General features: G+C 38.5%; 1 protein-coding gene across 1 annotated transcript; it reads right to left on the reverse strand.

Annotated features, from left to right (window-relative positions):
- Positions 1-8,004: 8,004 nt before the first annotated feature.
- On the reverse strand, positions 8,005-12,257 carry LOC100796906 (protein SUPPRESSOR OF GENE SILENCING 3-like). Its single transcript, XM_006604990.1, has 3 exons — positions 11,972-12,257; positions 11,506-11,723; positions 8,005-8,163 (listed from the first exon to the last, which is right to left on the reverse strand). The coding sequence occupies exons 1-3, from the start codon at positions 12,255-12,257 to the stop codon at positions 8,005-8,007; spliced, it is 663 nt and encodes a 220-aa protein (XP_006605053.1).
- Between the last annotated feature and the right edge of the window lie 1,265 nt (positions 12,258-13,522).

The raw sequence follows: 13,522 nt of genomic DNA on the forward strand, positions 1-13,522 counted from the left end.
AGAGAGAGGGGGGAGCACGAAATTGAAGGAATAAAAGAGGGATAGAAGTGGAACTTTGAAGTATGTCTCACAAGACTCTCATTCATCAAAGTTACAACAAGTGTTACACATGCTTCTATTTATAGACTAGGTAGCTTCCTTGAGAAGCTTTCTTGAGAAAACTTCCTTGAGAAGCTTCTTTGAGAAAACTTCCTTGAGAAGCTAGAGCTTAGCTACACACACCCCTCTCATAACTAAGCTCACCTCCTTGAGAAGCTTCCTTAAGAAGATTCCTTAAGAAGCTAGAGCTTAGCTACACATACCTCTCTAATAGCTAAGCTCACCTCCTTGAGATGAGAAGCTAGAGCTTAGCTACACACCCCCTATAATAGCTAAGCTCACCCCCATGACAAAAAACATGAAAATAACAAAAAATAGTCCTTATTACAAAGACAACTCAAAATGCCCCGAAATACAAGGCTAAAACCCTATACTACTAGAATGGCCAAAATACAAGGCCTGGACGAAGGAATAACCTATTCTAATATTTACAAAGATAAGCGGGCTCATACTTAGCCCATGGGCTCAAAATCTACCCTAAGGCTCATGAGAACCCTAGGGCCTTTCCTTGGATCTCTAGCCCAATCTACTTGGAGTCTTCTAGCCAATGCCCTTGCGGGGTAGGATTGCATCATCTTGCTACCTAAACATACATATATATGTTTTGTGAGATATTTTTGCTATATACATGCATATCCAAGGTATCTTGCTACCTAAACATACATATATATATTTTGTGAAGTATTTTTGCTACATACATGCATATGCAAGGTATCTTTCTACCTAAACATACATATATATATTTTTTGTGAGGTATGACTACCTTCCGAGCTTGTGCTTGTTTTATTTAAATTCCTAGGATCATGAGCAACTAGGTGTGTCCTGCTATGACTTGAGAAACAAAAGTGATCAAATAACAAGCAGATATTTAAAAGGTACTAGGTTGCCTCCTAGTAGCGCTTCTTTAATGTCTTGAGCTGGACGCATGATGGCTTGTCGGTCACGGACCTAGTACTTTGCTTACCTTTGGCTCTGGACTTGGTCGCCTATTGCTCGGCCATGGGTTGTAAGCAACGCTCTAACCTTTTTGTGGATGAGCTGAGGTGAACTCTAGAGGTGATAGTGGTGCGTCTGTTGCCCGCTGCTGGCCATCCCCAGGCTGCTGTGGTGTTTCACCCTACGCTAGCCTGGAGATGCAGTACTTCTTGATGAAAGCTCGATTAGTAGGGGGCCTGATGCCCTTGCTGGAGGTGACAGGTACTCCGTAGAACTGACAGAGACCCGTAATTAGAGCTTGACAACTCCAAGACCCTGTTGGACTTCTTCGGGTCCACTGGGTGTCTTGCAGGCGCGATCCCTGCAAACAATAGATGAAATCAGAAATCAGTTGAGCGATGTGCATACTTACCTATGATGACGTGACCTTGCCGGGGGGAACGGGCACCCTGTAGGACTATAGAGGCCCATAACCAGAGCTAGAAACCCCAGGGCCCTATTGGACTTCTCCGGGTCCACTGGGTGTCTTTGTGAGAGCGATTCCTGTAAACAATAGATGGTATTAGAAATCAGTTGAACCATACGTATACTTACCTATGTCATGATGTCATGACCTCGCTGGGGGAACGGGCACCCTGTAGGACTGATAGAGGCCCGTAACCAGAGCTGGAAACCCCAGGGCCCTATTGGACTTCTTCGGGCCCACCGGGCGTCTTGTGGGCGCGATCTCTGCAAACAATAGATGACATCAGAAATCAATTGAACCATGTGCATACTTACCTATGTCATGACGGCACAGACCAACCGATACATCTGCAGGGGGAGATTGGCATTGTGGTCGCCGGGCAGAATGTTACTAAATAGCAACGTCATATTCAATAAGGAATCTTGATTGATCATCAGAAATCAACGAGTTTTTCTGAACTGAAATGTTTTATCCTCTCAAAAAGATTCCTTGGTCAACCACTTGCATATTCAATAAGGAATCTTGATTGATCTTCATTGTACAAATTATCTCTTTTAAGAGAGATTTCTTCTTTTCTTCTTCTTATTTCTGAAAAGGGATTAAGAGACCGTGGGTCTCTTATTGTAGGGGATTCTTGAACACAAGGGAAGGGTTGTCCATGTATGGTTCAGACTTTGTAAAAGGAGTTTTACAAAGAGAGTGGAAAATCTCAAGTGGGTTGCTTGAGGACTGGACGTAGGCACGGGAAGTGGCCGAACCAGTATAAATCAAGTTTGCATTCCTCTCTTCCCTTAAACTTCTTTTATTTATTGTTATTTATCTTTTGCTTTAAAGAAGTTTATTTTGAAATGTCTTTTGAGTAATTCATGTTAAGGGTGCATTGTTAATCCGAAGAGAGTGAAAGTTTAATTGGGGAATAGTCTTCGTATCTTAATTCAACCCCCATTTTTCTTAAGTTAACTGAGGCCATTTGTCCAACATTCTATTCTTGATAACTCACTTCTCTCTAAAAAGACAAACTTTCCGGAATGATAAAATGAGCTCACATGAACGTCTTGAAAACACAATCAATCAAATGCCCCCCTTTTTTTTTGAACTTTTTATTTTTATTTTTATTTTTATTTTTATTTTTATTTTTATTTTTATTTTTATTTCTGAAACTTATTTGTTTTGAACTCTTTCATTGTTTTACGGCACCCCCACCAACGGTCTTGGAAGTCCCAAACTCAGGAGCATAGGTCGCTTGAGGAAACTGACCAATGGCTTGCACCCACTTCCGGTGAAAGTTGAAAATCCTGATGAGTCATCAGAGACATCTAACAACAGCTTTCAAAATTGCCCCATGTGTGGCATCTCTTGTCAATGTCAGGATTTTACACGCGATTCTCCTCAAATTTCAGCCAGCCCATATCAATTAGACCTTGCACCTTACGCTTCAGAGCCCTACAATGCTCAATGGAATGCCCCGGGGCTTCTCCGTGACAAGCACACATTGCGTTCGAGTCGTATTCTCGGAAAAGGAGGTTGACGAACCTTGGTTGGGGTTATGGCTACCATTGAATTATCAAGTAGATAAGGGAGCAAGTCAGCATAGGACACCGGAATTGGGGTGAATTCTACAGGCTTTCTCGCTGCAAAATTCATTTCTTGGTTGATGTTTTTGGTTTGTGCTAAAGGTGGTGTTTGTCATTGGAAGTGCAGTAGGTAGTCTTTGTGGTTGATTTTAGGGATGGCCTTTGTGGATAACTGGGCGGTGGGTAAGGAGAAGGTTTGTTATTGGCTGAGTAATAACATTGTTGGGTTGGTGGGAAACTTGGCTGTATAGGAATGGCAGTCACAGCACGGGCTTCTCCTTCATCCTCACCCTCTTCATTTGCCCCAGTTTTCTCATTCGTCCAAGCAGGACGACTAAATTTGCCTTTTTTCAGACCCACATCGATCCTTTTGCCGGCGAAGACCATATCATCAAAGCTTGAAGGTGTGTAGCCCACCATCTTTTCATAGTAGAACACTGGTAACATGTCTACTATCATTGTGATAATCTTTTTCTCTGTTATTGGGGGCGCTACTTGAGCTGCCAAGTCTCTCCATCTTTGGGCGTATCCTTTGAAAGATCCATGCCCTCTTTTTGCACATGTTCTGTATTTGCATCCTATCCGAAGCCATTATACTGACACTGCCTAACGAAGGCAACCATTAGGTCCTTCCAAGAATGGACTCGGGAAGGTTCCAAGTTAGTGTACCAAGTAACAGCTACCCCAGTAAGACTTTCTTGGAAGGAATGTATCAGCAATTCCTCATTTTTGTGTATGCCCCCATCTTCCGACAATACATCTTTAGATGGTTCTTGGGGCAAGTAGTCCCTTTGTACTCGTCAAAGTCCAGCACCTTGAACTTGGGAGGGGTGATGATATCGGGTACTAGGAACAACTCTTCTAGGTTAGCAAAGGCATAATCTTCACCTCCTTCAATGGCCCTGAGCCTTTCCTCTAGATGATCCAACTTTCCCATTTCTGCCATAGCATGAGGGTTTTTACTTGTTGTGGAATGCAAGAGGTGTGGTTGTGGGTGATACTGAGGGCCCTCCAAAGTGTTTTGCAGGGGCATATCACCAACTGCTTGCCCTTCAGTGGCCTGTCCGAGGCAAGGCTCGAAGTCGGCTAGATTGTGGTGGGGAATTTCATATGTCTCCCCCATGGTTTAAGAGACATATGCATGATCGGTTTGGGGTTGTTGGCTCTCAATGGGTATAGGAGTGAAGTTATTTACATCCCCATTGGGAGTGTACGCCACATTGGGTGGTGTATAATTGGGAGACAAGCCATATGGCGGGAAGGCGTGCTCGTTTTGAATTTGCACATTATGGGGGGCCGCCCGTACTTCCCAAATCTATGCCTACCACATCTGAGGTTGGATGATTCATTTGGTTGATTCCGGATGGGGACATCAGGTTCACCTTAGCAACAACGCTGGTAGCGGCAATTGCAATTGCAACCGCATTGGCTTCCATTATCTTCTTCACGCTCATCATGGCCTCCATCATTGCGGCCATTTGCTCTTTCATGGCCTCCATGTCAGCCTCCATCTACTCTTGTACCTCCTCCGCTTTACCCATTACTCTAGCTCTAGCACAGGTTCGGTGAGGGCACCGTAAAGCATGATTTTTTATTTTTTATAACAATGATTAAGTTCTTTTTTTTTTTCAAGGAAAGAATGTAATGAGCAATGCAACCATTGAAAAGTATGGATGTATGCGAATGATGCATAGTTGAAGTATTGCGAATTTTTACGCAGGACATGGGGTTGAATCAATTTAGATTTTCAACATGGTCCATGACATCTTTGTCAAGGTGAAACTGGAAGTAACAGGGACATCGACAGCCCTAAATGTGTTTGGCAGTAGACGAAACAGCGATGTAACACGATCAATCTTTTGCCCCAATTTTTTTTAAGATGGTTACTTCCATACTTCAACTTGACTTGATGAACCTTTTCGTAAAAGCACGAGCTTGGTTCAACCCCATAACCCAGGGAATGGCAATTTTGATCGCCAATACTTCATCAACAATTCATAGGGATAAAAGACTCGGGAATATGCATGCTATGCATGGAAAATGTAATTATGAGATTTGAGATGCCCGCAGAAACATCCTTTCTCAGTTAACCATGCATTAGGTACCATGTTCAATCATTTTGTTTTGTTGTTTGTGTTTTTTTTTTAATTTTAGAAATGGGTTTATGATCCCAACATGGTTGGCTCATGGTACCTAACACATGCAACTAAAAATGCATCATGAATTTTCATGCTTCCCTTTTTTTGTTTTTGTTTTGTAGAGGAAAATACAAGGATCATGTATGAGCAAACATGTAGAACAAAAAGTATGTTGAATGCATATGCATGATGATGCAATGACTCATGCAAAATGGGAATGTGATAACGGACAAATGCAGGAACGATATGTTCATTATGATGTTGAAGAGATGTTTATGTGGTGCATGATATGAATGCATTTACGGACACGAGAGCCCGGAAAATTATCTCTCTTTATTGCACATTTAGGGGGCGCAGTGCCCCATGTGTGCAGTTAAGAAGACGATATGGATCTTCCGGCTTCCCATGACAAAAGACGAGACCCACATACAACGCATGTGTGACGGTATGATGCAGATGCGCATGCATGAAACGGAAAGAAAGCAACACAAAGGGGTAATTCACACATACGAGACTGCAGAGATCCAACTTTAATGCTACGTTTTGGGCATGATGGCGCCTCAACGTAGTATTAAAAAGGTTACATATTACTCTAAAGAAACCAAACATCACTAGCAAAACTATAAACTAGTGCTATTTACCAAAAAATGCATGAGAACGAATGGCACGGAGCGTTTTTGCTCTTTGCCCCTATTTGGGAACCTATAGGACAATATCTATGGGTCTCTAATAACTACTCCCCAACAATTCATAACTCACACGGCTATTTTCTAGAGGTATCATTACTCAAGATAATAATATTGTGGCGGTATGGCATACCAGCGACAACACATTATAATGAGAGAAAGCTCTAGACGAGGTTTCACTATTATCAAGCAAGTCGGAGACCTAGCATGATAATAGATTCACCTCCACTCCTTAAATTCCCATGAACCCGGGTATAGGGCCCCTTTTTACTCAAACCCGTGGGTGCTTAGAATGCAGTGTAAAGAATGCAAAATAGACAACAGTTATTTACATTTTACACAGTTCAACAAATGCCCACACAAAGTTTCACAAATCCACAATTCCTTAAAATAGGCCTAACTCACAAAAATAGTCCCCAGTGGAGTCGCCAATTGTCGCAACGTGCCCTTTTGCGGGCGAGCGAAGGCGAGGCTCACGGGTGTGCTTTTCAAAGGAGGAAAGATGCGCGGAGTCGCCACCAACATTTATTTGTGGAAAACGTCGGAAAAACCGAAGGAAACCGGTCGAAACGAAAATTCTAAGTTCGGGAGTTGTATTTACGTTTGAGGAAGGTATTAGCACCTCTCACGTTTGTCTCAAAGGACAACAGCCTATTTTTCAGAATTGTGGAAATTGTGTTATCTTAACTTTTAGTTCTTTTTATTTTTTGAGGTCGACAAAAGCGGGGCTCTTGCTCCTACGTACCCTCCATCGAAGAGGAAATCAGACCTACGTAGTTCTTTCTTATGCGTGAATCAAGTGATTCTTTTTACTTGAAAAGTGATCATTTTAAGGCGTTGGACCTTAAAAAATTATCCATTTTACTTGGTAAGAAACTGAAATGATAAACTTTCAAAACCCTATTTTTGTGGACGAGCTTGACTAGGTGAGTTGATTTTAGCCTTAGTTTCACTTTAGTTATTAGTCAATTCAATTTACGAATGAGAAATCCCAAAGAGAAAACGTCCAATTGATCTTTCGCTTTTATTTTACTAAAAGGTATTTTTTTATTATTATATTATTATTTTACCTCTTTTTTGATTTCCAACGTGGTTACGGCACGACCGAACGGTCGGAATTCATTTTAACCAAAATTAACGGATGATACAATTCAAACGATCGGTGGAAATTTATTTTATTTTTAGATTAAGCGAGAAATGACTTAAATAAATGACTTAAGCACGTCAAAAGGGGGTATAAAAAGAAAATGAAAACGAGAATAAAAATACATGAAACAAAATGTGGACCACCACGGGTACATAGAATGAATTGAAAAGCTCGGTTTGAGGTACTTACCCGTTGAAGATTGAAGAAAACGAAGAACGAACGATGAATCTTGAAGAACGGTCGAGAATCTTCGCGTAATTTCTCACGGAAACGTTACGGAAGCGCCTCGGCTTGGATTTTCTTCACGGAAATAATTTTCCTCAGCAATTTCGAGAGAGAGAGAAGTGCCTAAGAGGCTGAACCCTTTTCTTCTTCACTTCTCCCCCTATTTATAGCAAAATAGGGGAGAAGCTTGCCACCCAGCTCGCCCAGGCGAGCAAGGTTGCTTCCTCCAGAAGCAACAGCCTTCTGGAGGAATCTTCTGGAGGGCCCAAGTGGGCCTGATTGCTATTTGCACCCCCCTTTTTACTAAATGCACCTCCTTCTATTTTTTTGTAATTCTTTTTCCGTAACGTTACGAAACGTTACGAATTTCGTAACGATACTTATTTTCCTTCCGCAAGGTTACGAATCGTTACGGATTATGTATTTACTCTTTTTTAGCTTTCGAAGAAGTTACGGAAACTCACGGATTACGCAAAAACACCTCTTTTCGATTTCCGCCACATTACGGAATTTCACGGATCGCGCGAACCTGCTTCCTTTTGATTTCTGAGACGTCTCGGGACTTCATTTATTGCATGTCATCAAGTAATAATCCCCGGACGAAATTAGGGTATGACACTAATCACTTAGTTGAGTATTATCTAAATGGAAAAAGAAAGTTAAGATATATGTAGTAAAAGAATGATAATATGAAACACGCTTGGAAATTGGAATAATGCACAATTAGGGAATATTAGATGTACTTGTCCTCTTTCTCAGAAGATTCTCCGCAGGACTCTTTTACTTTTTCTTGCATTGCCTGCTGTAATTTCACAAACTTATCTTCCTTTGCAGCTATGGCTTGTTGAATGTCTAGGATTTGGCTCTGGAAATTTTTTTCTAGTGCATCCATCTAGAAAAAACAAAAACAGTATATCAAAATGATCAGTTGTAGAAAGACATTTTACATCATTCAGAAAGCTACTACCAGAATCAAGAAAGACAAATTTGCAAATTTGTAAAATTCCTTCCCAGAAAAGATCACACTATAAAAATTATACGTCTGTAACATCCCATTTTTTTTCGTAAATAAATTTAAAAAGCTTTTTAGTATAAATAAATAAATAAATAAATATAGAGCAAATAATAGGCTGAGTACCCTAGGTATAAATAGTTATGTTAAGTCAGATGCCTCCTTTTGGCCTCATTTTCGTTTTTCCCCTTCTCCTCTCAAAACCCTTTCTTTTTCCCGCAGCCCACAAAACCTGTCTCTGTAAAACGATGATCCCGGACTCATTCACCATTGGATCGTCGTGAACTTTGAGTACCACGTTTGAAACCCAATTCCAAACATTCTCACCGTTGGGAATTTTAAAATAATATATGAGCTTAGAGGATAACCCTTCGCATTGTAGCCTTTAATTTTCCCGCAGAAACCCAGAACTGTCTCGGTAAAACTAAGATCCCGGTTTCGTTAACCGTTGGATTTTCATGAAAATTGGATATGTTGTTCGAAATTCAATTACTCACACTTTCAACGTTGGGATTTGCGAGAAAATATTCATGGAGGGAGAAAAACGAATTGCGTGAGGACAGTACAAGTGGAGGTTTCAATCTCTTCTCCGTCTCTGACGTTTGGGAATTCTATCGGTGCAGTCGGAGGAATAACTGGAGGAATCCCAGGAAACAGCTAGAGATGCTGCTATCGCTGGCTGAAGACACGTGAGTCCGCTCAGAGGTAAGGGATGAGTTATTCACAATTGGGAATTAGTGAGAACATGTGTAGGAATCCTTAAAGATATCAATTGGAATGGGTTTTGGGGGTGTTTTTGCAATTTTCATTTTATCCTTATAATTATTACAGTAAATTATATATGTTTGACAGACCAATTGTTGTGAAATTGATATGTTATTGTGTTGAGCGTGAATCCTATAAATCGAGTATTTTTTGTAATTAATATGAATTGATGAAATAATGTAAGGATAAATTTAGAGAGAGATATTGATTTTGTATTTTCTCTTTTTCTTGCTTTTTAGGTTTTTATATATAATTTTAAAAAATAAATATCATAATTGAAATTGACCAAAGTGTTCATATAATTATTTAGAATTTGTGCATTGAAAGCTTACTTTGTAATTAGTGATTCAATATGATGTATGCTAGTTTATATATATAGAGGTAGTTATTTATATAAATAATTTATGTAAATAATATTGTAGAGTGTTATAGTGTGATTCCAAAAATTATTAAGTGTTGGAGTTTGAGAATATTATGGTTAAATTTGATGAACATGTGTATGTTGTACCTTATGAATATCATTAGGAATGTTATGAGATGGTTGATGTGATGTTATAAGATGTTAAAGTGTGGACATGATATTCAATTGTGAATAAGTGGATGTGTTTAACACTTGATGTTACATTAATTATATTGTGAGCTATGAATTATACAATAACCCGACCAGTATTTATGCGCAATGTTATAGAGAAAGTGTAGGTTCCTAGTTAGGAACTAGTGTTAAATTGTAGCGCAATTGTGTTAAACATGTTTGAAACATGAGTGCGAGGTCGTGGTATTGTATAATTCATGAGCAGTGCTTACAAATGAAATATGAGATGAATTGTGGAATAATATGTTACCTTAAGATTATAATATTGTTATTGAGATTGAGTAAAAGTGTAAAGTAGAATAGGTGTTGAATTGTGAGATACGTAAAAACATGTGATGGTGGATTGTGACATTATGAGATGTGAAATTGTGAATGAGTTTTGGTCGTGAATAAGTGTGTGATTAACTCTTGATGTGACATTATTGGTGTTGTAACCTGTGAATTGTACAATAACCCGACCAGTGTTATCTTGAGAAAAGTGTTGAAGAGAAAGTGTAGGTTTCCTATTTAGGAACCAGTGTTAAAGAGAAAGTGTAGGTTTCCTATTTAGGAACCAGTGTTAAATTATAGCGTAATATGTTGTACGTGTTTAACACACGAGTGTGAGGTCGTGGGTATTGTATAATTCGCGAGCAGTGTCTGTGTGCTAAAATGATTTTAGGGGTTGGACCTGAATCAGGAGGGAGGGGCCCTGATGGACTCTTCGGAGTGTAGGCCTTGGGGGTCACCGGGTTTGAGTGCTCCTTTAAGCCTATGCTGATCCCATATGGTTGGAGCATTCTCGCAAAACATCGTGACCCTGACTGGTCTCCCTATGATCTTACTTTGTGAGAGTGACCTGACAAACCCATTGTGTGTTGTGTCTTGTTATGTACTCCTAAGCGCCCCAAGGTGATTTTTCACTGACATGGTACCACATTGCATATAGGCTTGAGTCTTAGCATAACTGTCTCATGCGCTTGCTAATTGTTTATTATGAAATTGAGGTGTTATTATGTCTTGATCAGAGCGTGTGATTCTTGTGTGATGTGATTGATGATTGAAAAGTGTGATTGATGGATGAAAAGTGAACTTTGAATGACAAAGTGGTGGAATTACGTGAATTACATGTAAGTAAGTTTTATTTGGTTTATATGATATGTATATCTAGTTGTCTTGTTTCTCTATTAGTTAGGAATGTGATAACTCACTCTCGGTTTGCTATTTGTGTTTGGATCCTGTGATGATCTTGAACTTTGTGCACGGGGGAGCAGATGACTACGTGAACTGCTTTAAGGAATTTTGTGCTGAAGGAGGTCGGGACACAACGCTCTGATAAGATGTGACATTGGGATATAAGTTTTTATATTAATTTTATGATGTTAGTCTATTTTATTTCACCTCACTGATTTAACAAAATATTTTTGTAAATTTTGACGGCCTTATTTCGAGTCAAATTTGTTTTTAATAAGTTTTATTTGGTAATTGAAGTGAATGTGAACCTTTTACCCATGTGATTTTGTTTACCAATATATATATATATATATATATATATATATATGTCGGGGTAGAGGGTGTCACAATGTCAATATATGCTTGAGCAGACACCAAAAATATGGAAGTGAGAAGTACAGAACAAATAAATCAAGTTGTAAGAATAAGTAAAATAGCTTTAACTTATCGGTTTGGTTTCTCATAGATATCATATTGTTTCATAAAGGCAGCCACCATTCACTAGCATATATGATTACCCTCAAAATATAAAGCATTGTAACCAATTTTATGCATAAAAGTTTTCAATCATATGATAACAATCAGAGCTTCTTGCAAAACCCAATGAGCACAACAACAATAATATTAATTGAATTCCAGCCACATAACCTTACCTCCTTGTTTTGTTGGTCAACACGGTTTTCTTCGGTTGTCAAGCTTAACTTCTCACTTATTCTCAATAAAGAGTCTGTACCTACTTGTGATTTGATTTGTTCTTTGGCTACCATGCTCTTATAATAGTCAAGATTCTGACTATCATCATTAATATGTTTTATCTTGCTCTCAACCATCTCTTGATATGATCTCATTTCAAACTTCAATTTTGTCTTTCCTAGAGAATATACATGTATCAGAACTTTCATTTAAAATATTAAATGATTGCCAAACAAGAGAAGAAACGCAAAAATAACACAAGTTTCCCTCTCTTTTCCTAAAGAGAATAGACGATTGCCAACTAAGAATTACTAGACTACCAAACTCTAAGAAAAGTAGAGCTTCCATATTCAAGTTGATCACCAATTATCTCAATAAGAAAAAAATTGTATAGGAAAACTGATTAAGAGAAGAAAAAAAAATTACTTCTAGAGTGCTTGTTGAAAATATCCAAATCTTCTTTAGAAGCCAAGTAACCATAAAGTTGGCGCTTCCCACCTGGGAGAAATGGATTCTGATAGCAATCCCAAGCCTCCCTATCTATTCCTTGCTCTTTAAAATGCTTGTGGAGCCGCAAGGCTTCTAGATAACCTATCGTGGATTCCTCAAATATTAAGGCACTCATCCCTCGGTGCCCTTGTGGACCATACGAGTGTCGAGCCTTCAATGCAGCATAGTCACAGAAGCAATCAAGGAGTTCTTGGTTCCCCATTCCATTCCACTACAATTATTATAAACTTATGCTACCGATAATTTTTCTTGAGAATCCGATTAAAGTACAATACCTGTCATTACACTGAAAACCAACAGCATGAATACTCAAGTTTTGTCCTTGGTGATCTTTCTTACAGGCATCCCAATAATTGAACATATACATTTTGCCCTTTGTTAGACCGAGTTAAACTAAGGAACGACAGCTTAAGTATTTTGAAAATGCAAAGATAAAAAAAGCTGAGGTTTAAAAAGTCAGAGACAAAAACAAAAACAAAAACTCAAGAATTTTATAGGAATGAAAAACTCTGTTAACTAAAATTTTTTCAACTAAGTTGAATTTAAATTAAAGAGGAATCATGAATTTTACTTGGGGGCTGGGGCCGCATGGGCGTTTTCTTTTCCCAAAGGAAATGTTGAGCTGTTATTGCGGTGCTTGGTAGGTCAATGCAATGGAGAAAATTTGCAAACCTTAACTAAATTGACAATAATAATATTCTATCAAGTAACTATTATTTATTTCAAATATTTTAACAAATGGGATGTTTGTGCTACATTTTCATATAGAAAAGTATAGCTGGACCCCCTTATATTTTTGTTTCCCTATTATCCAGTCAAGATATTTTTGGTTTGGCATTTTGAATTGGTCTTGTTTGATGTGTGCGCCACAATCCTTTACCAGCTACTAATTATTTTGTTTTCTTGGATTGGATATGACTTTGAAGCAAGTCTGCTTTTTTGTCCTTTTCATTAGTAAACTCTCTTTTGAACCATTGCTGCATACTACAAGCCATCAAACAGGGCATTTCTTTGACTTTACTCTACTCCTAGTTGAAAGTTGTTTTGCTTTACTATAATTGCAAGTAAGGATGTTTTTCGATCATCCTATTATTGCTATTAATACGAACCATTCATTAATTTTGTCAAGAATTAATAAAATAAAATAATATTGATTGATCAAGATAATAGATTTTCCCTCACAAATAAGATTATATGTTTAGTTGAAAAAGTATAGGGACTTTTCAGATTAGAAAAATATCATTAAGAAATGTATCCTTCTGCTCTTGCTACATCCAAAGTGAAAAAAGAAATCTCAGCTCTAGAATCATTAAGAGAGCTTCACAACACATACATTGAGCTAATCAAAGAACAAAAGGATACCAGAGTCAATGGTTGCAATGTCATTTGAGCATATACTTCATCTGTTTCAACATCTGCCTGAAAATTAACACATACTCCAGTTCACTGAGTTTACTGTAAATGTAG

Source organism: Glycine max, chromosome 19 (assembly GCF_000004515.6).
Source record: "Glycine max cultivar Williams 82 chromosome 19, Glycine_max_v4.0, whole genome shotgun sequence".
Classification (NCBI taxonomy): Eukaryota; Viridiplantae; Streptophyta; class Magnoliopsida; order Fabales; family Fabaceae; genus Glycine; species Glycine max.

Bases quoted from the DNA above. Each gene is read 5' to 3' on its own strand.
- LOC100796906 (XM_006604990.1), bottom strand. From the start codon at position 12,257: ATGGGGAACCAAGAACTCCTTGATTGCTTCTGTGACTATGCTGCATTG. The intron at 11,724-11,971 runs GTAATTTTTTTT...TATATTCTCTAG, and splicing joins TTTCAACAAGCACTCTAGAA to GAAAGACAAAATTGAAGTTT. The intron at 8,164-11,505 runs GTAAGGTTATGT...TGTTTTTTCTAG, and splicing joins TTGACCAACAAAACAAGGAG to ATGGATGCACTAGAAAAAAA.